This window comes from Martes martes (assembly GCF_963455335.1).
Source record: "Martes martes genome assembly, chromosome: 11".
In the NCBI taxonomy this organism is placed as follows: Eukaryota; Metazoa; Chordata; class Mammalia; order Carnivora; family Mustelidae; genus Martes; species Martes martes.
In genome coordinates this window covers 100,364,334-100,390,778 of record NC_137899.1, presented here as the reverse complement: position 1 = coordinate 100,390,778, position 26,445 = coordinate 100,364,334, and the positions used below count along the sequence as shown (strand labels likewise).

Here is a 26,445-nt window from a genome sequence, read left to right as displayed (position 1 = left end):
CAGGCCAAAATTAGGGAACCCATAAACATAAATGAAAAGAGAACAACCTTAAGTAAGAAAATGATATCAAAAAGGGAGAAAAGAGAGATTACGTTGGAAGATACTGTTAAGAGCTGAACTGTGTCCCTTTAAACTTCATATGCTAAAGCCCTAACCCCTAGGGCCTCAGAATGTGCCTGTAGTTGGAGATAGGGCCTTCCAAGACTTACATAATTAAGGCAAAATGAGGTCATACAGGTGGGCCCTAATCCAGTATGAGTGGTGTCCTTGTGAGAAGAGAGGAAGACACCATCATGTGCACATCCCAAGACAAGACCACGCAGGGACGCGGAGGGAAGGCGGCCATCAGCGAGCCAGGGAGAGAGGCCTCAGAAGAATCCGACCCTGCTGGCCCCTTGGTCACAGGCTTCCAGCCTCAGACTGTGAGCAAATGACTCTGCCCTCCCAGTTGCTCAGGCCGAGGTATTTTGTTATTGTGGCCTAAGCAAACTAAGAGAGATACTAAGGAAACAGAAGTGAAAGTACTTGTTGACTAAGCAGATATTTGCAGTAAAGGGGGAGGGGAGAGACAGAAAAACTTAGAGGTTCTGATTTGGATGACAGGTGAAGAGAGATGCCTTTCGCCCACATGGGCAACGCAGGATGGCAGTGGCTGGGGTGTTCAGATTGGCCAATGAGAGCCAGAGGAGCTATGGCATTTTCGGGAAGAGATGGTCAGCATGACATTCAAAATGCAATGTGCAGCTCAGGGGAGGGAACAGATTTGCCATTCTCCCTCACTGAAACCGCTTCCTTTCAGATATTTGCATGTCCCAATCCCTCATTTAAAAACAAGGGCTCAGCTCACAGGTCATCCCACCAGGGAGGCCTTTCCTGACCTTTCTGTCTAAAACATCACCTCCTATCACCAACGTTCACCTCCCTTGATTTATCTTAATAATGCCTACCACCCTTTGATCCTTACATATTTCATTCGTGAACAGAATCCTTAGTATTCGGAACAGTGTATGACACATTACAGGTGATCGATAACTTTTTAATGAATCACCGCCCCCAGACGAGGAGGAGACGGGAGGAAGGAAGTGGAGATGTCAATAGGCTGCCACCTGCTTTTGTACGACCCACAGAGTTAGAAAGGTTTTTACACTTGGAAATGGTGGGGGAGAGAGCGGAGGAATAGTACTTTGTAACAGGAAGAGTTCATGGAATTCCGAAGTCAGTGCCTCTAGAACAAGAGATGTTCATTTGCATGGTTACCGTTCCTACAGCCCCAGAGTTGAGTAACTGCCACGGAGGCTGTTTGTGGCCTGCAAAGCCCGAAGCATATCCTGCTTAGCCCTTTATAGGAGAAGATTTCTGAGCCCCGACAGACACCACCCGCAAGGCTCTGCTCTTGGGAGTGCGCACCGGTGCCCCCAGTTTGGGATGTAATTTGTCATCACAAAGCTAATCACGTATGTAGCTGCTCACCCTAGCAGCCCGTGCTGTTCACCTCCGAGAAGCTCTTGTACCTTTAGAACAAGAAACACTCACAGGAATATTCATAGCAGCACTGCTCACAGCAGGAAAACTTACAGACGCTCCAAAAGCCTGTTAATGGGGGAGTAAAAACGTCACTATAGTACGGCATACGCAACGTGGATGGGCCTTACTAATAACATTAAGTTATACACAGCGTGACATGCTTTTCATGAATGAAAAAATTTGTAAATGCTTTTAAGGATTACATCTACATGCAAGAAAACTATACAAAGGACATGAAGGAAATGCATGATTCAGGTTGACGGTTACCTGTGTGTCGGGCGCGGGGCGTGGAATCGGAAGGATCCTAAGTTCTGTATATTATTGCCAATGTCCTAGCTGTTTTGGGGCATGATGGGTTTGTAGGCCCTTACTATATTGTTATTAAATGAAAAGTGATTAGTTAGTGATGGATAATGAGAGTATGACCAGGGATTATGATTGATATAATGGGGGGTGTGTGTGTGTGTTGGGGGGGCGGTGTGTGCATGTGCAAGTTCCACCAAACTTCACCTCTAGTTTCTGCACTTTTAAGAACCAACTGTGTGATTTTGGGACATTTACTTTAGTTCTCTAGACATGTACTTCTTTAACAAAATACAGAGTAAGGACTTGATCATTTCTAAGGAGCCACTCAATTCTAAAGGTCTGTAGTTCTATCAAATAAGGTGGTAGTGAGATTTGTTTCCAGTTCACCATAGAGGCAAATGTTGAACAGAAATAAATGGATCACTTGAAACATTAGGTTTTGGTGGCCAAACATGCACTTAGGGATTCAAAAGCCAATTACCCCCTCCACGAAGTAAGTAATCCACCTACCCACTTACGATGCAGAGTGGTGTTCTTGATTTAATTGCTAGCTGCTGCATTCTTTTTGTAGCATCCCTACAATTAAAGAAGCTTTAAAGTAAGGCAATGAACCAGTAAAAATGTCTCAAACATGAGTAAGTGATGAGGCCCCTATCTACAGAACAGCTGCTTGCCAGCACTTGTCACGAGGTTCCGTGAATTACTGAGGCCATACCGTAGCTCCCATAAATGTCAGTTGCCTGAAGAAGCTCAGAGCGTCTCTCTTGAAGCACCGGGCTGGCCCAGCTGGCCCTCCATTATTGCCTGGTGCTATGATGTGGGGAAAGAACATAATGGCACATCCGATTGCCTTGGTTCTAATTACTGTATCAATACAGAGAAGAGAGTAACTTACGGATTGATGATTTTCTTGGGTAGCCAAGAATTAAAACCTAGGGCAGTATTTTTTTTTTATATACATTTAAATACTCAAATCTTTGGGATACTATAGCTGGAAGGGGTGAGGAAAAGGCACTCTTGTTGACAGATTCCAGTACATCTGTTTCCACTATAGCTTCTTATTTGAGAATTATCTCCTCATAGATGGCCTTTTGAGATATTTGTCTAGACTGCCCCAGTGATCTGGTTATGGCTGACTGTCCTGAGAAAAGAATCCTGACCCAAGAAGGGTCAAGTTGATTGTCTCCAGATATGGACTGTCTTCAGATATGCAGTTGGGTTCTGGAAACAATAACTAGTCTCTACTGAGTATGTTGGTTTTAAAGTCCTTATACTGGGTCTGGTTGTAGCTCTGGTCCTTGGTAAGCACACTGGAGTCCTTATAAAATATTCCTCTTTTCCTTTAGGTAGTGTGAGTGGCTCCCTTAGACTAAGGAGGCTCTAAATATATCTAGTGACTCTCTGGTTTCTCTTTCTCCTTTCGATGAAGAAAGTCTGAGACTCTACAAGGTAGTCCTACAGTTTATAAAATAATCCCATGTTTTGATTCAGAAATAGCTCTGAGTAACTCATTATTTTCCACATTACCATTATGGTACATTTATGGTTGGATGTGAGTTTAAATTTGACTACTTCAATGTCTCATTTTATAAATAAGAAAACAGAGGCCCAGGAAGGCAAACTAATTTGTCCATAGTCTCACAGTTACTTAGAAAGCAGAGAAATACAGTTTAAGGCTTCTCACTCCTGATATATATACTTTTGAATAATGCTGTTTTCTCCTCTAATTCTGCCATGAAGTTCGGGAAGAAACACAAAAAAGGACTGTAAGATAATTACAAACAAATCCTACAGTGTCCAAATATATTGAGTTCTCTATCACGAGGTTCCACGTGAAATACCACTAACAGTCTTATGTCTTTAAAAGTCTTTCTTATCTTCAAGAGTGAGGTGGACAGTGAAGAATGTACTGGCAACATTTCGCCATGTATCAATCAGTCTTCACTGTTGGTTTTAGATGAATCATTCTTCAGTGGAACACTTGCAAGTCTGTACATCTGGCTCTCCACAGTCCATATTCGAACATAGAGTTTAGGGACTTTTAGGGTTACACAGAGTCCAAACTGTATCAAGTTAAAAGACGAAGCTGAGAAATTTTACAAAAACACTAAAACGTAGGCATAAGCAGCCAGGTGGAAGCCAGACTGCGGATTCTCTTGTCTTCACCAACCACCTGGAGAACGTCACATGGAGGAAGGCTCACCGACTTCACGGTGGCAAGAGCACAGATAGGTATGAAACTTCTCTTGACATAAGCAGGTGACATCGTCAGTGGTCATATGAGCTCCAGACCTGAGTCTGGTCCCAACATCACATCTGAACTGAGAAGATTCTATGAATGTTTTAATCACAGTGCTATTTCTCAAAGGTTGACCCTTTAATATTCTACATATTAAATACAAACTGAGGGGGATTTGGTAAGGGCCAGTCATGATCCAGACATCCTGGATGTTCAGGAGACCCTGAAGAAGTAGGTGAGTCAGCTTTCAGCCCCTCTCACCTCTTCTTCTTACCACTTTCTTGGGAATTCCTCTGTCCAGATTCCTTTGGTTCCTAATGTTGCCAGCGCCTACTCTGATTACCAAAAAAAGTACCAATTAAACTACTTTGCACTACAGTGTCACTGGATTTTAGAAGACAGGGCCTGGAAAAGGTAATGATTAACACAACAGCTTGAATTTCTGTGGGTATAATTTTAGACTCTATGTTGCCTGGATGGGAAAAGTGTGTTTCTACCACTCGGGCCGAGATAGCCCATATGGTGCCTTTGTGTGAATAAGATAAAGGTGCCCTTTTCTTCATGAAGGCAGTCGTGAGCCAGGGCCTGTGGCTTCTGAGTGGAGCACGGACTGAGTTTAGCTTTGACTCACTAGTCTGGCTGCCCTTGTGCAGGGGACAACACGCACAACTGTATGACCAGCCCAACACACACAAACACACACAGGTTGTGCTATGGGTTTCTGTTACATTTCTGCTTCATTGTTTACCCCATTTCCCTCCTATTCTTGCTTTCTTCCTCTCTCTCTATGCCTTTAAAGGAGTAAAACACAAGAAGACTTTCATAGAAAATAAATTAAGAATAAATTCAATTATTTCAAACCTAACCTAATTAAGGACAAAGGATCATAAGCATACATAGTTTGACCTCAAATTATCTCTGCTTTTTACCTAAACCTAGTTACTGCTCTCGCTCTCTCTCTCTAAATATATATTTATAATATAATATATAAATTATATATTTATATGTTACACATATTTTGTTTATACAAATAACTTGGTGAGTGATTTTATATATATGCAAAAGTTTACTTATACCCAATTATATGTATATATAATTTTATATAATTATACTATATAACCTATATAGTTATATAATTATATAATGTTTTAATGCATAATTATAAATCATATAGTATTATAAATTTTATGTCATTATATAATATATAGAACATACTCATGTATCACTTCCTGTATATATAAAATTTTGCATATTTATATAGTTGCTCAACACTTATTTTATTCCTAAGTCATAGTAATAATATTTATTTTCTATGTTGCTTTAAATAATAAAGCAGCAAATAAAAATAATTCAGTAGCTAAGGATATACACTTAAATTATTACCATTTAATGAATTTCCTTAATTAGGTAAGCTAATTCACCCGGGTATACAACTATATCTGCATCTGATCTGTAACTGACATTCGGGGAAATGGCATTAAATCCAAGTGCCTGGGATTCTCAGTGAAGGTCACCCCGGTCAGGTCATGGTCTCCCCGGGCTGCGTCCCTCTTGAGCTCCACATGCGGTCCTGGCCAGCCTTGCTGCCTGGGCCCGGGAGCTGCTGAGCGGCCCCAGAGGGCTTGTGAGGCCGCCCTACCGAGGTAGCCCCAACAGAGCAGCTTGCCTGAGCATAAAGACGCGCGCATGCCTGCTGCAGCCTCTTCAAAGCTGTCACTTCTTTCCGGGGAGCATCTGCCAGACCAGAGAAGAGTCAAGGAGCCCTGAATTTTCCAAACAGCTAGTAGTGGCGCTGCCAATCTACTCTTCCAGGAAATTCTATTTACAGATTAAAACACAACATTTGATTCCTCTTTCTCATTTACAAAAATGTATATTTCTCTACCATTTTTTCACATGCAAACCATGTCACGGGCTTGACCATATGGTAATGGAATAGCCTTTTATTACACCTCACGAATAAAGAACTTTAATCTTTCCATTTTCAAACTCAGAATTTCAAAATACCACTTACATATACCCTCTTCTGGAATAAGAGGGCTGCTTGCCTACCACCATCCTTTACAGGGAAGTATTCAAGGAGGATTTGTCCATTTCAAAAAAGAGATCTTGGTTCTAATTCACAGACATCTCTAAAATGGCCAATATATGTAGACAGATGGAATATTCATTAAAAATATAATTATCACATTTGATAATTTAGGAGGCCATTGATTATAAGATACACTATTATTTTATGCACCACTAAGAAGAAAAAACCAAAACATCTTAAAGGAGCACTTTCAATTTCATTCACTCCTATGACTTTGATGCATCCTTGTAAAGGAAAAGAAGTGTAATGAACTGGGTTAGGGACCCCCCAAAGTTCTTCACCCTCAGAGTCCAGCTCTCCTGAAACACTTTGCAACCGATACAAAAACTTCACTCTGATGCCACATATATGGAAAGGGATAAAAAAAAAAAAGAACAGATCAGTATGGTATTGTTCAGCCTTGGAAGTTTGGGGAAAAAAGAGTTGTAGAAGCACAAGTTGACAGCTGTCAAAAAATGATCCAAGGAGAAGGAAGTTTAGTCAACAGACGAAAATAGTAAAACTTTGCAACAAACAGGCTTAGCTTGATGTCATCAATTCATGTGATTTATGTAATTTCTTCTGTACTGATTCCAAGCCCCCAAATTATCTGATTATGTAGGATTGCCAATAGGGAGAAGAAGCAATCATTTTTGAGCATCAGAATAATTATTTCTCATTATAAATTAATTGACTTTTTAGTTTTATACACCATTCTACTGAGTTTTAGTTAATGGGTCGCCCTCCTAGTGCTTCACCACCTTACCTCCAATGATGAAGGTCTCCAGACAATAATAATGTCACCAGTGTAATGAATATCACCTTATGAGACTTCCTGGGGATGTATCTGTTTGATTTCCCAGGAATACACTAATGCATTTTCTGCCTGCATGCCAATTTTTTTAAAAAACAGGATATTAGCACTAGCAATTAACTAGGCTATGGGGATTGGGGCCAGCAGTTAAATGGATGTGAAAATTATCTTGCATGAAGTTGAGATGAATATTAGTTGCTTCTGCTATAGTTACTTCAATATATGTGGCAAAACGAGGATAGGATATGGGTTAGCTCAGAAGGAATGGGGCCAGACAGACTCACATTCTAGAAGGGAAAATGTGGAAAGAAGCTATAATTAATAAGAGAAGCTAGAAATGAGGATAATTAGCTATTCTTTTCTGTTGTGATGACAAGGATATATAAACCACTAATGTCACAAGGACCTTCTCCACTCCTGGATCCCTAGAGGGAATGATTTGTTCCTTGTGATACACCCCAGAATGTGTGGTAAAGACTAGAGGTTTAATGACACTTGTTTTGTATTTTTCAAAGTACTGTAGTTCCATATCTGCATATTAATGTATAAAAACATTTTCATATCTATCATTTAATTCAATACTTCTAAATGACATTAACAGATCTGCAATGGCCAGAGCCCAGGGTCTCAACCAACCTCTAATCTCTGGTAACCTCTTGCTGAGTCTATACAGTATGAAAATGGCACACTTTGTCAGATTTAGATTGGTTGAAATGAGATTACATCTTAGTAAAGTGAACCCATCCAGTATGATCCATAACCAACTTAATGTAATCTCTCAGTGCCGCCTGCTGTGGGAACGTACAGTGCTGCTGGAAACCTCTTCAGGGTGAAGAAACAAGGCCACAAAGCTAATTTCCAGGACCACAACTCGCATTATTACAGTTGGTTGTCAATGATATGCACTCACTTGTTTGGAGCTTGAGGCAACTATAAAAATCCTATAAAAGTAACAAGTCTATTAGCTAAAAATTTCAATAAACCTCTGTTTTTAACAAGCTACAATTACAATGAACAATTATTTATATCTTTCTTTTTCTCCAAAAATATTAACTCATCTTTTGTATCACAAGGAGGAAAAAAACATATTTTCATAACTATTTATCTAAATGGCTGTGCTTTATTATTGTATTTTCTGTAATCAGTGAAGCACATTTATTCATTGAGCTACCAGTATGTATAAAGTCTCTTCTTTGTATATAATGTATACTTTTTACAGCACTCATGTCACAGAAACACTGTCCTCACTGTTGAGTTGCTATAAAGTTGGATCTAAGGATTGTTCCCCAGATTTAGATGGGAGAAGGCAAAGATCCCCTGCTGGTATGTCACCATCTTTTTGTTAGGGGAGTCCTACATGCTTGCTTTGAGTTGCTGGAATCTGCCTTTATGGGCTTCTCTCTGGTTGACCAGAAGCTCCATGTTGTCCTTACTTCCAAGAGAGGAAACAAAACTACAAGCTCGTTTTACCATGTTACCAACCTATTTCAGCGATTCCGTCATTGCCCAAAGTGATGTGGAACGTTCTCACTGGAACTGCCTCCACAGCGTGGGTCACGGTGTATATCAATGATCATGAATTTTATTCCTATGAAGATAGCTTTCAATTTTGACAATTGCCAAAATTCATTCAGATCTTAATCTGATGAATGATAGTTTTACTGCAGTCATTTGAACGAGACTGAAGGCTTGTTAAAGATAAGCCTTGGGGCGCCTGGGTGGCTCAGTGGGTTAAGCCTCTGCCTTTAGCTCAGGTCATGATCTCAGGGTCCTAGGACCGAGCCCTGCATCAGGCTCTCTGCTCAGCAGGGAGCCTGCTTCCCCCACCTCTACCTGCCTCTCTGCCTACTTGTGATCTCTGTCTCTCGAATTAAAAAAAAAAAAAAAAAATCTTAAAAAAAAAAAAGATAAGCCTTGTGTCTTATACACCTGCAGGGTCTCATTGCTTTAGCATGGCCCCAGGAATAAAGTGGGGGCTATAATGAAGTGACAGAGGCAGTTACCTTTCAAGTGACACAAACCCGGTTTCCCTCTACCGCTTGATAATTTTGGAATCTAGGCCAGTTATTTACCTAGCCTGACCGGTCTTGCATATCAAAGAGGACAATAATACAACCCACTTCATGAGAGGTTTGTGCACATAAAGCACAATGCCCAGCACACAGCATGTGTTTGCTAAATATTAGAACTTTATTATTGTTGTTGTTCACTGGCTTAAAATGTGGGCGATGAATGACTAAGATACTGGATAAACAAATAACGACAGTGATGGGCAAAATCATTTTGTAAGCTCACTGAAAAAGAGACAGCAATATCAAGTGTTTTTAGGAAATGTTCAGAATTTATCATTGGGGTTCATTCTATGAATGTGCCCAATCCGATTTAAATATATGTCAGCATTTAAGTTGAGAGTGTCAAAATGTAAGCATCGATTCTCTCATCTGTAAAATGGGGTGTGACTAGGTGATGAAGATTCTCTTTAGCTCAAAGTTTTGTGGAAGTCTACAAATCATTTCCTGGTACGCAGGTAGGTTTGGTAAAGGGGAAGGCAGCGGGAGAGAAGAGGGAGGGCGGTACTGGGTAAAGAACTAGCAGGGTTGGGAGCAGGGGTCACTCTAGAATGTCCTGGGCAGCTTGCATTCTTCTGGGACAGAGACACAGATTATAGTAATTGCTCATCAAATAGGAAATCTGAGTTCCGGTTGGAAGGACGGAAGGAGAGCCTCTGAAGATCAGACGTGCGTAATAAAGAACACCTGGGCCAGCAGGACTCAACCGCGGGCAGACGGATGAGGATCCAGCGCTACCGTTTACTACCAAATTACAATATCCGCGTTTTAAAATAAAGTCCTCGTGCGTAAGCCTTCCTCGGATTTAAATAAGGTAGCAGATTTTGAAAATGTGTGGATTGTGCTAGTTACAATTCTTACTCCAAGGCCACATAAGTTAACAGTTTCACAAAAAGAAGATTTTAAGTTAGGTACAAGGGCTTGGTTAAGCCAGAATTTCCCAGTGTGTGTACCCCTGAGACTTGGAGAAGCGTAATACCGTATCACACTAGCCCTGTTCTATGCCTGCAATGTATTTTAACAGCACATTAGGCAGAAAGAGAGTGTATTAAACACACAATTTTATGGATATTGTTGCTTTGGATAAGAATAAGTTAAAAAGGGGGCGCCTGCGTGGCTCAGTGGGTTAAGCCTCTGCCTTCGGCTCAGGTCATGATCTCAGGGTCCTCGGATCGAGTCCCGCATCGGGAATCTCTGCTCAGCGGGGAGCCTGCTTCCCCCTCTCTCTCTGCCTGGCTCTCTGCCTACTTGTGATCTCTGTCTGTCAAATAAATAAAATCTTAAAAAAAAAAAAAAGTTAAAAAAACAGAAGTTGATTAAAGACAAAAATACATCTTAAATTAATTAATTGGTGGTCTGCGGGCTTTGCAAAACTTGTGAAGATGGTAAACAAATCACTAAAGTTTGGGAAATTCCGACAAGGTAATAAATGATTTACCTATCAGAAATTGCTATAAATCAGTATATATACTAACCTGAATAAATTTATAACTTTTTCTCATTTCAACAATTCAATGTCTCAGATAGAAATAACTTGGCTACTCATATAATGCTCTGCTAGATTATCTGAAATACTTTTATACATATTTATAATACTATAAGCTCCCCACAAGCAGATGCTATGTCTAATATGTTTTCTGTTGTAGCCCCAGTGCCTAGCACATAATATTCACTAATAAATACTAGTTAAGTGAGTAAACAATTATATAAACTTAGGTAAACACATTAAAATTCTAAAAATTGTACCCAGGGGATAACATAGAATAATAAACATAGATACTTGATATGAGTGGGAAATGACTCACACTCTGTCTAATGTCGGAAAGAATGCTATTACAGCGACCATTAAAATTGCTGCTAATCAAATCATAGTTATTCAAATTGAAATAAAAAACAGGCTAATGACCAGGATTAGAAAGGGATTATGAACCACATCAATTAAGGATCTACTGAAGGAACTGGGAAGTCCAACTGCTGACTTAAAGATTAAGTTAAAAGAGATAGATTTGTAAGATATTTCAGAACTAATTTTTTCCTGCATATTTATTAAAGATATTCAATATTCCTAAATAACTGCTGTGAGAAACTAAGAATTTAGAGTGGAATTTGATGTTAAGGTAACATGCTTTATGAAAGGCAAATAGTAGAAGAGTTATATTTACGTCGAAAATGATACTTCTGTGATATAAATAAATGTGGGGTTTTTTGGTAATTTTGTTAAAGGAAATGGGATTTGCATACTTATAAAATTTGCATGATTTTTATGCTTTAGGAATCATTTGCACACTGAATATTTTCCCACGACGACACAAGAAATTAACATTCCCTTTAAAGCATGATTATTATCATCAAGGAACACCGTTAATGGACTTGTAGGCCTATTAAAAAGTCATGGGACGGGAACATTGAAAAAGAAAACCTTAACACATTGACTACTTTTGGACATGGTTTTCCTCTTTTCTTCATCCCACTACTATGAAAGGGAGAGCAATCACTATGAATAGGACCATGTCTGTAGAGCTACAGGCAAATTGAACCAGCACCAAAAATTCATTTTAATGACATTGCAACAGAGTCAGATGCTCAATGGGATCATGGTAGTCCGTCCAAATGTTTTTTATGAGGTTTCTGCCCAGGGCTTGAAATGGGGGAAAGAAAATATCACTGGTTTTAACAATAAATCTCTTCCAAACCCAACTTCTTTCTAATCTGCTCTTTTAAGTCTCTGTAACTACTCCTCTTTTACTTTCCACTGCTAACCAAAAATATCTGAACAAGACTGTAGTTACTGATGACCCATGAATAACAATATGATGACAAAAATCTCAGCAACCACAGAAGCTCCTGAGCTGGGTTCCTACCCCCTCACCCCAACCATCAATGATGCACAGACCCTAATGATGGTTTGCCACAATGGGGGAAATATTCCCATGTTCCATGGGAGTTGGAAATATTTTACTTTCAAATATGAATGAAGATTAGGATTTCAAAGTACCAAAAATTATTATATATGGGAAATACAAATCTTTTAATAAATAGAATCTAGAGCTTTCAAACAGAAGACAGAACTTTAGGAGAGTGGGAGCGTTGGGAATATGATGCTAACAGGTTAGTTAATTATCTTTCCAGAGAATAAGTATGAGTTCCTTTGTGATTTTCTATATAATATGTAATTCAATTTTTTTCTCTAATCTCACCTTCCTCTAGCTTTTGTCTATGGAATGGGATAGCGAGGGGAAGGGAGGAAAGATATTTCAGAACTAATTTTTTCCTGCATAAACAAACAAAACAAACTTTCCTGCAAAAGTTTGTTATAAACTCGATATTGACACAAAAGTAAGACAGAGTAGTTAGTAAAAACAGTGGTTTGCCAGCTCTCAACAAACAAAAACTTCACATAACAGAGCCTTTCAAAAATCACTTGGACCCTGATTTTCTGTATAGACAAGCAGGACGGGGGCTATGGATAGGAATGATTTCAAGGGCATTGAAAGTGCTTTGTTTGAGAATATCTTCCCCATATTTGGATTCCTCTTGTTATTCTTTTTGAAATGGAGATACACTGGAGGAGGAAATGTATTACATTAATATGTTGAGAGTCACATCAGGTCTCTCTTCTTCTAACCAAGGAAGAACATTCTGTAAGGCTCTGAAAATGAGGCCGTAAGAAAGAAGAAAGGAGCAAGACAAAATGTAAAGGAAAATGTTGTCCAAGCTGGCCTGGAATTGCGATTAATAATTAATAATTCTGTGAAGGAGCATAAATACACTGAGTTGCTGGTTACATTATGGGGGGATGGGTTTTTTTATTGGTGAAATTCCTGGTATTCACCAAAGGTGATTGATGGAAATAATTTAGAGACTCTCCTGAATCTTTCATCCGAAGGACAAAGAGTAAACTCAAGGGAAAACTTTACTTTTTCATTCTTCATAATGGAGACTGAGGCTAGAGTTTTAAATCATTCTGCTTCATCCACTGAATCACAGGATTCTGGTTGTCTGACCCCAGTTATAAAGTAAACTCAATCCTGCTTCTGGAATGTTTTCATATTTGGTCTTCAACAAAGTCCATACACAGAGCAGCTAGAACATGGAAAGGGATAAAGAGCTTGGACTTTCAAGCTTGCAGAACGGGTTGTACAGACAACTTCTGAGCCCACTGCTAAAAACCATCTGTCTTCTAAGTGTAGGAGGGGCGGCCTTGTCTCACACTTGTTACCTAGTACCGAGTTATATAAGGTTACTCAAGCTTACCCGCTTATCTCTAACTATTGCTATTCTATCTGCTCAAAGAGCCAAGTGGCATAGGTCTGTTCACAGCAGGGCATTTATTAGTGCCCTCTCGACATGACACTGCTGGATTCATTAGTGAACAAAGTAGCCATCTTGGATCCCAGCCTAGACTCTAGTCAAGCAGAAATCAGAACCAGGGAAAGACAATTTTAAAATACTACTACGAATGATAATTTACATTATTTTAATTATAAGAGCAAGGGTTTCTCAGAATGATTCATTCCATTAAAAGGGAAAAGTGATAAATGTATGCCATTAAAAGATAAGAAAGTCTCTCATTCAAACCCATATTCTTTAAGTAAACATCTTTTTGTAAATTGCCTTATAGAAGCGCCCACAGATGATCATGTGTTTAAACACTCATTGGCTGTTTGAAAATATTAAAGTCTATCTGTATCTCAGCTCACCTGTCACCCACATCAGAACACTGATATCTCTCGGGGTTACTGCTAAGGAATAAACGGAATAATACAGACGAAGGCACCTACCACACAACTTCCTATGCAGAGTCAGTAACAAGCACTAAGAATGATGACATCCTTCGAATAAGAGGGAAACATGGATTGATATTTAAAATTTACAGATATTAAAGTCATGTTTTGGAAACCTATTTTTCTCCTATGCTATTAAATTAGGGGATTAAAAATGAGTAAAGGGTTTCCAGGTTAGGGTGGTGAATAAACCGGTATTTAACTTTCTCCCTTCCCAAAAAAATTAAAGTTAGAGTGTATAATATATGCACACATCATCTGCATGTGAGAGAGTGAAAGAAGAGCTATTAGTGACTACACGAGGGCAAGAGCGCTCCAGTGGGTCTGTGCTGGGCACCGCAGGACACGTGGCACCTCTACCCCAGAGTAAAGTCTAAGGGCAACCAGACTCTATCACTCTTAATAACAAACACATAGCTAATAATTATTAAGAAACTGAGGAAAGCTGCGGGGCCTAGAAATCAGAAAAAAAAAGCCAGAAAAATGAGAATTAAGAAATTTAGAAAAAGAAAACAATACAGGAAGATGTTTGTTATCCTTAAGAGGCAAGGAAAAGGTGTGCGTTCATAAAGCAAGGCTAGAACAGCATTCAAAAGGAACTTTCCAGGAACAAAAAAAGAGCTCTTTGATGAAAGGCGTGATGAAAAGTCAAGTCTAGAGAGAAGAAAGAAATCAGAAGAGACCAAATTACAAAAAGAACAATAAAAAGAAGCGTAAGGCGTTGCCAGGGTGAAAGGCACGTTGTGAAATTTCAGAAAGTCTGGGACAAAAAGAATATTCTAACCTCCCGAGAGAAGGGTAGGTCACATTAAAGGGTCATGAAGTGACCAAAGGGTGTGCTGTGCTGGAGGGAGACAGAGAGACCAGGAGGAGGGGGGCGGGGAGAGTGGGAAGCAGGAGATCTAGCGCAGGGAGAGATGAGGAAGCTGTCAGCCCAAGGACAGGGGTGCGGTGAGGCGAGGCTTCACGATGATGACGGCGTGCCCCAGACACAGCCAGCCAACGGTTTGGACTGGAGAAGGGGAAACATCAGCGAGATGCCCGTGAGGAGTTTAGTTTTTTAAGAACTGCGAGCAGAATAGGTCAGACTCTATTCCGTGCTTGACTGGCCTCAGAAGACACGGAGCGGCTTCCTGCCCTCACCCCCTCGCCCCTGCCCACTAAGGCATTCCTTGGAGGTCCCACAGCATGCTGCCTTGTCACGGCCTGAAGGCTGCACCCAACCAAGAGGGCTTCGAGGCGCAAGGGCCAGCGTGGTTCCAGGGAAGACAGAATGAAACAGACATTCAGCCAAACAAAGAGGAAGCAATGGTGATGATGATGATGATGATGATGATGATGATGATGATGATGTAGCAAGTTCTTGCACAATCTCACTTTTTAATGCTGTTTTCTTTGCTCAAAAAATAGAGGAGTAAAAACGGGATATGAGACAATCATTATGTGAAGGGAGGTCAGCCCTAACAGAGTCTTCTGTCCATAAACGCAATGAGATTTTTGACAAGTTCGTTCTTTCTCACTTGTCACAGATGGGGCACCTGCCATCGTGTGGCGGTCATTTGTAGGACACGGATGAGCTTCAGGGCTCCTAGTTTAAGTCAGTGGAGGAGGTATGATTCCAGTATCTGCCAGTTTAGCAACATGGAGTTTGGATGCAGTTTGTTTTAACTTTCTTGGCTCCATCCGTGAGACCAAGATAATATAAAAAAAGAAATTAGCTTCTATATGAGATTCTCCCGACAAAATCGCCAGGAACCTTCTGGTATGGAAATAGATATCCACAGAAGGAATGAAAGGTGACCCACAAAACTGAAAAAGGGAAAGGGTGTGGAGAGAGAACTCCACACATAAGGGCTTTAAGCCAGGCAGAAGGCAGGAATTCCTAGTGTGGACGTGACATGATTCTTGCGCTTCTGGTTTCTGATCACAAAGCAGTGAGCTGACCTTAATTGGATTTTCCAAAGTGTTTCTCTCCCCTTCCTGCCTGACTGGATGAGCTGATTACAGTGGACTGGATGAGCGTCTCGGACCCCCCATGTGAGAGGCACCAAAAACATTCCCTTGCCACAGACCACGGGGAGGCACGGGGGGGATCACATAACAAAGGCATTGCTTTTAGAGCACCAGGAGGCAGTGTGTTTAAAATCCTGGCAAGGTAGGGGTGTGGAAATACTTGGAGGGGGGCGCCTCTGCTTGAAGGGGTGCTATGTTGGTGGCTCCAGGGGACCCTGAGGGGCCGGTTACCGTTCCTTCTTGATTTTCCACGGCATCCTGCACTCCCTTCTGCACCCTGTCCCATGGCATGGGCCTCACCCCGCTCTTACAGCTTTCCGCTCCTTTCCTTGATTTAGGTTCAAACACCATTTGAGACCTTTTGTAGTATTAACCTATCACTATGACTGACACACAATGAAGAGATTTGAAAGAAAGCCTGGCAGGGGAAGCCATCTGCGGAATAAGAGCCCGAATCCAGAAGGGAGTCTTGGGCAAGCGGGTAATCAGTTACAGAGAAGAGCTCTCTTTTCAGGCTGTGTTTGATCAGTGAGTTGGTTCCTAGATTTTCAATTGAAGCTGTATGAACAGAATTGAATTCAAAGATTTATACTGATTGTGAGGAACTGAAAAAGCTGAGCGCGTGAGGCAGGAGTTGCTGAGTGATTACAAAGGTTTTTTAACAAAGACGGGTGGTGAGAGGTCAGCGGAGAGGAGAAGATGTGCCTGGAGAAGACAAGGAGGAGAGCTATTCCGCGTGCGGGTTAACAACAGAGGAGGTGCGCTGGGGCAGGAGACAGACGAGGGAGAGAAAAAGCCGGTGATGAGAAAAAATAAAATGAGCAGAGGGAATAAAATGGAAGAAGCCAGTGTTTGGAGGCTCACACTTTAGGCCATGAATTCATCAGAGAAATAGTTCATGACATCTGGGAACACCGAGGGATTGGAAGCATAGCAGCGCCTGGCCTGCGAATGTTAATAAGCCTAACAGAGAATAGGGGAGCCGTGTGTGTCCTCGTTTCTAGCTGGTTTCCTTGCAAAAAAAGGAAGAATGAGGCACTATAATCAAAGTAAATATCACGGATGATCCCCAATACAATTCCACTCAACCTTGTTACATTCTCACATCAGATTTTGTTAGATTCCGTATAAGATGTTCCATTGACAGTGTAACTAGATATTGGTGATAGAATTTTAATTATCCTAAAAGTCAGGTTCAAACCCTAAGGGATGACTAACCTAGGTAGATAGGACATACACAACTTAGCCTATAAAGCTCTCAGAAAATTATATTAACTCGTAGTTGAATTTAGAGCTGAAATTGATAATAATTGCCTAATGGTTTAGATGCTGATTTCATTTAAAATGTGTTCTCTGATTAAAAACCCCAAGGCATTAGTTGGACAATTAAGAAGTAAATAGTTTACTGCAAAAATGCTGTCCAAACCACAGATAATGAATTAGAGCTGGATAAGGAATTTTTGATGATGATAATGAAAAGATATGAGTAAGAGGTGCTCATTTCAGAGATCATATTACAGACCATACTACAGAATCCAAAATGAGGACCAGTGTTGGGATGGATGTCTATAAACACGCACACACGCACACGTACACGCACATGCGCGCACACACACACACACACACACGCAGTGACGAGGAACTCTGTCTGGCTCTGAATCACACAATTCTAAGACGTCCATCTCCATAACCTACTGGGATTTGCTGTGGGGCTCAGAACTTAGTATCTCTGAGTTTCAGTTTCCTCATCCAGAAAAAAGGGACGCCAGTATTATTACTGCCCTGTGGGGTTGTTGTGAAGTCCTGGATGATGGATGAATTATTGTGTGTAATCTACCTAGAATAGAGCCTTACGCTCAGTTTGCTCTCAATAATAAATGTGGCTTCAACTCTATAATACAGTCTTTCTGACACCTTTCCTAACATGTTAGCAATTTGTGTCTGTAGCTGGTAAGCAATTTTTATTTTTGCTTTTCATATTTTCAGAATTTCCTATATTGAACAATATACTAAAAACCCTTAGACAAATAATAAAAAAAGGCTAAATATTTTACAAACTAAATGTTGCACTGTTGCTCAGAAAGTGAGGATACACGTAGCTGGAATTATGAGTACTATACGGAGGTGTATGGAGCCAGGTGTGGTAAGAGGGGTGCAAAGGTGGCCCCCAAGATTCCTGCCAGCACACCTATACTCTCCACGTGAGCCCCAGTCCTTGAATATGGGGGATCGGTGAATATGATGGGTGTCTCTCCTGCAGGTCGGTCACTCTGTATGGCAAAGGTAAAGAGATTTGGCAGATTAAGCAAGGTCCCCAATCAGCTGACTGGAGTTAATCAGGGAATTATCCTGGGTGGGCACGACCTAATCAACTGAGCTCTTGAAAGACGGTCTGCAGACCAGAGAGATCCAGCAATGGCCAGGCTGTGGGAGGGACTCACCGCTGGGACCTCAGCAGCCTGGAGAAGCTGAGAGCAATCCACAGTCAACAGCCAGTCAGAAAATGGGACCCTCGGTCTTAAAGCCACGAGGAACTGAACTCTGTCAACAACCCAAATGAACACCGAAGAGGATCCTAAGCCTCAGAGGCGATCACAGCCCTGCTGACCCCTTCATTTCAGCCTGGGAGGCCCTGAGCAGGGGACCGGCTCTCCCGTGGCAGACCCCTGACCGGCGTTCACGGTGAGATAATAAATTGTAAGCTGCTAAGAAAATGAGTATGCTAGAGAAGAGACTGCTTTGCTTTGCTTTGCTAGAGGGTAGGGTACAAGAGCAGGAACGGTGGGGGAGCCCACGACACTTCCCACCAGAACCCACGCACACCACGCAGAGACTCATTTCCCTGCTGTTGGCACTTCCTCCTCAAACTTCTGAGAAGCATAATAATAAATAAAATGATATTACTGGGTGCAAGTGCTTAGGAACTTGAGTAACAAGCTCTCTATAAATATTAGATTAAAAAGACATGAACAGCTTTTACCATTATAGAGGAAAATAGAATTTGATCAGCTAAATCCCAGGGCTTTATAAAGCACAAATTATGTAAACAAGCTTAATGGCTTTTTGATAAAACTACAAAACTCGTGCTAGGAAGAGTGCGGGCGGGAGGTGTTCCTGATTTGGACTTTAGACTTCACATGCCACAGCACAGATGCTTACTTACATTTTAAAAAAATTAAACATGAATGCGAAGAGAGTTTTAAAGAACATGAATTAGATTACAGAATATTGAGAAAAACACTGCTGTTGATTTACGGATACGGAGCAAGTTTCCGAGGATAATGACTGGATCTAGCTTTATTTACTATTGTTATTATTAACCATCAGGCGGAAAGAACCAAATGAAGCTTTAAATAGGAAAGTTCGAGGTTTCTAGGAAAAGATGATGGCAAGCATCTTAAAATAGAAATAGAAGCTTACGTGTTTAAAAAGATGTACCAATAACAGAGGTAAATGCTCAAATATATGATAGTTTATGTTTATGACAGTTGTATTTACAATAGCAAATTCTCAGAGGGAGGACGGAAATGGAGAAGGAGGGTAACAATGAGTCCATTTCGTGCCCTTGGCTCGCGCAGAATGACTGCTGTTCCTCAGGGGAATCGGGGAACACATTCTCCGCTCAGTACCAACGCCGGGTACTTGGGACGCTCTGTCATTTAGGGCCCACCTTCCGAGCATGGAGCCCTGAACTGCAGAGCGTCAAAAGAAGAATTGCAGCGTAGGACACCTGCCTCATCACAAAAAGTGAAGGGTGCCGACTCATGTCAAACTCGGCCAAGAAATGAGTACGTTCAAGCTTATGTGAGATAAGAGGATTCTGCCTCTAGATTATTTGACTGCAGGGATACTGTGATATTTTTCTTTCGTGTTCCATGGTAATCATAGAATTTGTTCTTTTTTCTCTTTTTCTTTCTTTCCTTCCTTTTTTTTTTTTTTTTTTAGAATGGGAGGGAGGGCAGAGATCCTTCCATTCCAATGCCCACACTTCATTCACAAGGAAACTGGAAGCGCAGACACAGAGGTTGCCTGAGGCGCGCCCAGCCCCACCGGGAATGTATGCGGTACCTGCTGGGGGCAGCTGGGCCAGGCTGAGTGACGGGCTCGCCCCTTCCCTAACCTGCCCTTGGCCTCCCGTGGCCCACCTCATGCAGTTGGTTACCCACAGCAGAAACTCCACAATCATGTTCAGCTCCCTCTCGTTTTCAGCCACAGCCTGGCCGCCTCAACTTTCTAAATAGCCACGAAATCGACCCCCTCCTCTACCTGACTGCCACTTACCTTACATTCTCAGTTTTTGACGCCTGGACCACAACAGGGGTTTTCTCTCTTGTGTCCCTGTTCTACGTCTGGGTCTCCTTTGGAGAATCCCATTCACGGCTGCCAAAGTGATGCTTTAAAAATACAGCATCACCAGGGGCTGCCTTTTCCCTCAGGACCACGTCTGAGCTGCTTTGCGTGTTGTACAAAGCATTTTATAAGTTGGTCTATTTTTCCTTCTCCCCTTTTCCAGGCCCCACAACACCCACCTGTTCTTCAAGACTCGGCTTGTGAGTCTGCTGTTCTTGTGGGAGATTTCACTGGTCATGGAGTCCAGGGCAGCTGGAGTCTATTCCTGGTTTCCTAAAGCTGTCTACCCCGGCCCTTTGGGGGGCTGGTCCCTTCCAGACAAACCCCGCCCCCCTCACCCTGCCTGCTGGCACTGGCCATATTTGGGTGCATCGCCTCGTTCATTATAGACATTTGCATGGATTCAAAGTCATTCTCCATCCTCAAAACGTTTTGTCATTATCTAGGACCCAAGCAGTCACTTCGAGATCCATATGGGTGACCCAGTCGTCCCCAAATGCTCTTAGACATTCTTCCTCCATTTACTCTCAGTTACATCCTCCTCCTACACGCTGACACGCCGCCTCATCACCAGAGACCTGATTTCTAGTGAGTTCCCGAAGGCTCATTCCCGAGATGCCTTTTCCCTGTTTACATCAATCCCTGAGTGATATTATCACTTCTCATATATTCAGATGCTAACAATTAGCACATTTCTATCTCTAACCCTCATATCCTTCTTGAAGTTTTATCCAATTGCAAAACTGGCATCTCAATTTAGATGGTATATAGCACCTCACACTTAACTATGCCAAAACTGACTTCTTGAATTTTCTCTAAATCTGTTCTTCCCTTAATTTTCTACATGTCCCATGGCACTGTAATCCACCCAGTTACTCAGTCCATGTATTGGGGAGTTACTCTTGATGACTGTCCTTAGCCATCCTCACCCAACCTGTCATCCACCCTGACATCATCATCATCATCATCATCGGTCATCATCTAACTTCAGAACAGATCCAGAATGCATCTCTGTCTCATCACTCCAGCTGTCACCACTCTAGTTCAAGGAGCAGATGATGCCTCCCCGGACTTTGACAAAAACTCCAGAACTGGTCTTGGTGTTTCCACTCTGCCACTCATGCCCAACCCCGCGCCCCCCAACTGTTAAGTTCTAAACAAGACCCCCTCATTCTCCTGCTTGAAACCTCTCCATGGATTCTCCCATCCCCTGCCCTGAAAAATAACTGAAAACATAAAATCCAGCTTTTTCCCACACTACCCTCCTTTCTACCTTTCTACCTGGCCTTGTCCATCTGGCAACTTCTCTCGAGCCCCCTCCCTGAGGCTCACCAAGCTCCAGGCTCCGGCCACGGGGGTTTTAGCTCCTTGGAATGCAACAATCTCTTTCACGGCCTGGGGTGTTCATTTATAGGGCTCGTTTCCCTCCTCACCTCCTCGAGTGCTTTGTCTCTTTTCATACTTTAGATTTCGGCTAAAAGTTTGCTTCCAGAGAGAGGCGTTATTTAAAATAAATCACTCCTCAGAATTCCATTACTTTTCTTTGTAGAAAAATTACTTATTTATTTGCTTTTTAAACATGTGTTTTACTATCAGTTGGGAACGCATTTAGTGTACCCACTTATCCTCCTATGGCACAGTGCCCGATGCATAGTGCATACATAAATTTAAAAAAAAACAAAACCTGGATAAAAGGATCCTAGAGGTATGCTTAAGCACTATTTTTTTTTCCCACAAAGACTGTGAAAAAATTCACAATCTTTGGGATTTTTTTGGTGTATATTATATATTTTTAATTAAACATTTTCCTTGAGGTAATGTAGATGCAACATGCAGTTGTGATAAATAGTACAGAGAGGTCCCTTGTACGCTTCCTTCACGTCCCCCAGTGGTGCCACCATGCAAAACCTCAGTACAGCATCACAACCGAGATATTGCCGCCAGTACAGTCAGGACCCTAAACACGTCCATCGGCACAGAGTCCCTCATGATGTTGCCCTTCTGTCACCACGCCCACTTCGCTCCCACCCCCACCCCCCCTTCACCACCAGGAGTCATTAATCTGTTCTCCATGTCCGTCATGTTGTCATTTCAAGAATGTTATATAAATGAAAATCAGACAGTATGTAATCTTTTGAGATTGGATTTTTTTTCACTCAACCTAATTCTCTGGAGATTTATGTCTGTTGCATTGGATCAATTGTTCATTCTTTTTTATTGTCAGAGAGAATTCCATGGTATGGATGTACCAAGTCTGTCTACCCATTCACCTGTCAAAGGGCATCTGGGTGCCTTCCAGTTTTTGGCTATTACCAATAAGTCTGCCATGCTCCTCTGTGCACAGGTTTCTGTGTAACTCTGTCTTCATTCCCTTGGAGTAAATGCCCACCAGGGCAACTGCGGAATCATGTAGTAGGTGAGTGTTCAGTTTTTAAAGAAACTATCATTCAGAATTGGGGCTGAAAATAAGGATGATTTGCAAGAGGTATTACGAAGAAGAAATTGAGAATGTAATAAAAGCAGCTGAGATGACCAAAAGATATCAACACGTTGAAATCGTGGAACCAATCAAACAATAAAATACTCTAAAAGGGACAGACCTCAAGTCCTCCCTTATGATTCAATATGAAACATAGTGAGGATAAAGGATACGTTACTTATTTGATAATGTTAAAACTTGGAGACATCACTTGACAGTAGTGTGGTCATGAATATTTGGAGGAACTTCTTGCCCAAAAATCAAGGAAGACTCCCTTCTTCCTATCAGGCCCTACATTAATTGTGTTTTCATTTCCTTTATCTTTTAAATTAGTAACAGAATTGGAAGTTTAGGATTCCAAAGAATAGATCTACATCAGAAGTAATTTTCCACAGTGTCTTTAGTTTCTACCTAAATCTACATCAGATATTTCCTGTCAGGGAGGTCCCTTTCCTTATAGTTTTCACTATGTCTGTATAAGTTTACAGCTCTCCCCCATCCCACGACATCTGTAGAAAGAAGGAAAAAAAGCCTGATCACTGCCAAGACATTGCTTCTTCCCCAGAGAAGATGTCTTGCTCCCATTTTAAAAATCTGTGATATATTCAACAGTGATAATACCAAATTACATCTGGGCCACTGAGATGTGGGAGGGCTCTATTTTTTCCCAGAAAAGTTATAAAGTAAGGCATATGTACCTTCTCATGACATAGAGTGGTAGATATATCAAGACTTCATAGAATTGCTCATGCTGTCATTCCTTCCTCTTCTTCAACATCTATCTCTTGGAACTGCAATAGCCCAAACCAAGCTATGTGGTACCATACTGTCCTAATGATGTCAAGTTCATGTTCTTTCCAGATGAAGAAAGGGCCGATGGGTGGTTAAAGGCCAACGAATGCCTGCTGGCCTTCAGTGTCCCTGACACACTAGTGTTCATACCTATCTTGAATGATGAAAGAAAAAATATTCTACCTGCAGAAAGTGGTACTGTACTCTTCACTGTCCAGACTGCATTTAGCGTATTGGCTTAAACTATAATCATATTTTTTATATATTAGGAGAAACAAAAATCAAGATTCTTATAGATTAAATCAAGTTCTCACAGATTGTATTTTAGTTCAACTAAGATTAAAATGAAGATAAGTAAGAGAGTACCTGAGTGCACTGACAAGTCCAAGAACCAGTAAACTCTTAAACCAAGCTTTCTGATGAGCAGGTTTCTTCTCTGGGTCACACATAGTTCTTGGCATGGAAGGATACTTTGGGGAAGATAGCTCCCATGTTACCATTTCCTCTACACACCTTCCATACTACACTCCCGTCCTCATCATTCCACCTTCTGCTCTGGACCATGCATGGTTTCCTGATGTTGCTGGAAATTCTCCACAGGGTCTGCTTACCCACAAAGCTCTTCCGGGTTCTCCCTCTGAGCGGCACAATCCTAATTGCACTTAGCACCTATGTCTGGGGGTGTCACTGGAAAAAGACGTGACTGCCCGTTGACCTGTGAGCTGACCCCAGGCACTCCAAGGCTTCTCATCCATTCCCCTGAGCCTGGAATGGAGTTCCACTTGCCTTTTTCTCTCTCAGGGGCTGTTCCGAGGACACAAATTTGTAGTGGTGGTGTGGTGCTGAGGACGCCTGTGCAGCGTATGTGACTGAACGAAGGTGAGGCGTCTTCATATACTGCTAAGATTATGTTGCCATCAAGACAAGCCTCATATATAAGTTCCCTGTGCTTATTAAAACTGCTACCTACCAACTTGGAGGGGCCTGTCTCTTTCTTGGGTCTCTCCCAGCCCTCTGAGTACAGGAGCTGTTTTAGATCACACCTGGGAAGTTCCCTGGAGGGTTGTGAACCAACAGACTGAATCAAAGTGTTCAGCATAGACACATTTAGTAAGTATGGAAAACAAAAACAAAAACAAAAACAAAAAGGCCCATAAATGATTCTAAAGCATTGCCTGATTTAAGAACCACTAGGTCCCCAACCAACTTGTGTTTGAATCTTACCTAAATAATATAAGCAAGATATTTAACTGTCTAATCCTTTAAAAAAAATAATACCTTACTCCCTGTAACCTTTATTGAAAGTTTACCATGTGTCAGATAATATGGGAAGAACCATAGGTATATTATTTTATTCCATTTACATAAGAATGCTATGTGGTAGATATTATTATTAATCCATTTTATAGATAAACATACTGAGCCTTATTGGGTTTAATACAGTTAATAAGGTGCCTGTGATTATATACCTGGTGACCGATGGAGCTGGGATGCAAACCCAGGTAGTCTAAGTAAAGAATTTATCATGGTACCTGACACATAGTGTACAGATAATGTAGTAATCATTCTAAGTAGCATCACATCACCATTACTGGTATAATCAAATACTTAAGGAGTTTCCATCAAATGCTGGTCCTCTCTCCTGGAGCCGGTGAGTGGCACATGCCTCACACTCTTCTACTTTGGAGGGCAAGACATTACTAAGTGTCTGATAGAAAATCTACTCTTAGAGATCTGTATATTTTACACATTGTGGGAGTTTACCAGAACCCATAATTTCATTTCATAACTCCAAAATTCAATACAGAAGTGAAGAAAAACTAGGTTTTCTTCTGTTGCAGAAAATTCCAGATACATATGAAAAGCTGTGGGTGCTGCCAAAATGGGATTTCTGTCCAAAGAAAGCCTCCTTCTGTTAACTACACGGCCCGGGGAAGATGGGAGGGGTCCATAAGCTCTCCCTGACATGGGCAGCGTGTGGACAGTCGAGCAGTGATACTGAGTTCCTCAGTCTAGGTTACTGGTGGCGGAGGCTGCCGCATGGGCCAGCTCTTCCTGTGGACTTCCCCCTTCAACTGCACTTTCTGAGTTTTTCCCCTACATGTTTGTATTTTAAATGTTCAAGTCAGAAGGTAGAGTTTAAAAAGAACAGATTAGAAGATTTTATTGCTTTTAGAAACACATTTCACCATTTCACTGAACAAATCCAACAATATTTAGCTTATTACATGTTGTGAAAAGAACATGGTGCAGAAGAAACCAGGCTTGAATGGTCCTGTGCATGCTCAACATAGAGAAGAAGATGTCCATGAAACATCAATACGGCATAGTTACCTGTCATGTTGCAGTAGACTTTCAGAGGCCCCAGAGGTCCGCTGCCATCAGGATCTATCCAGTAGTAATTGGACGTCTGGCCCAGGTGTTTGTAGGCTTCACAGGAAGGCTCGTAGATCGCTAGAACAGAACAGCCTACATGAGCACAGTGCAGAGCAAATGGCTCCCCAGATGGGTGCCCCAGCCACATCCAATATTGGCCAGTGCTGCTGAGCAGTATATCCTCCGGTTGGAGCGAATGTTCTTTTTATCTACATTTAGATTCATGATTTGGTTCTTATTCCACGAGCGTTTCTGACCCAACAAAGATAGCAAGTTCCTGCTATGGCTTTATAGCTGGGGAAAGGTCTAAAACCATCAATACATTGTTAAATAAATGTAATATTCATTGCATTAGGGATCACTGAAATAATATTTAGTCTGGAGTTATTCATAGATATGACTTTATTTTGAAAGGCCATAAATATTGGCTATTTTGTTGGGCTATCCACTAAGAGAAAAATCTTTCTCACACACACATACACACACACACATACACACATGCACCCTTTTTTTGCATAGGTAGTATACATTTCCCTCAAACAGCATGAGGTTTCTAATCTTCCTTTATTTCAGGAAAAAGGAAAGAATGCCCCTGCTTCATGTTGTTACAGGTATTTTAATTACATCA

At 41.4% G+C, this 26,445-nt stretch overlaps 1 protein-coding gene across 1 annotated transcript in view; it reads right to left on the bottom strand.

The window, feature by feature from the left end:
* The window catches only part of CNTNAP2 (contactin associated protein 2), a gene marked incomplete at both ends in the record, with an annotated part of 1,866,690 nt that overhangs the window by 585,913 nt on the left and 1,254,332 nt on the right, over nucleotides 1–26,445 (bottom strand). Inside the window, 1 exon segment of the mRNA XM_080819035.1 lies at nucleotides 25,776–25,895. Coding sequence (XP_080675161.1) covers nucleotides 25,776–25,895 — 120 coding nt within the window.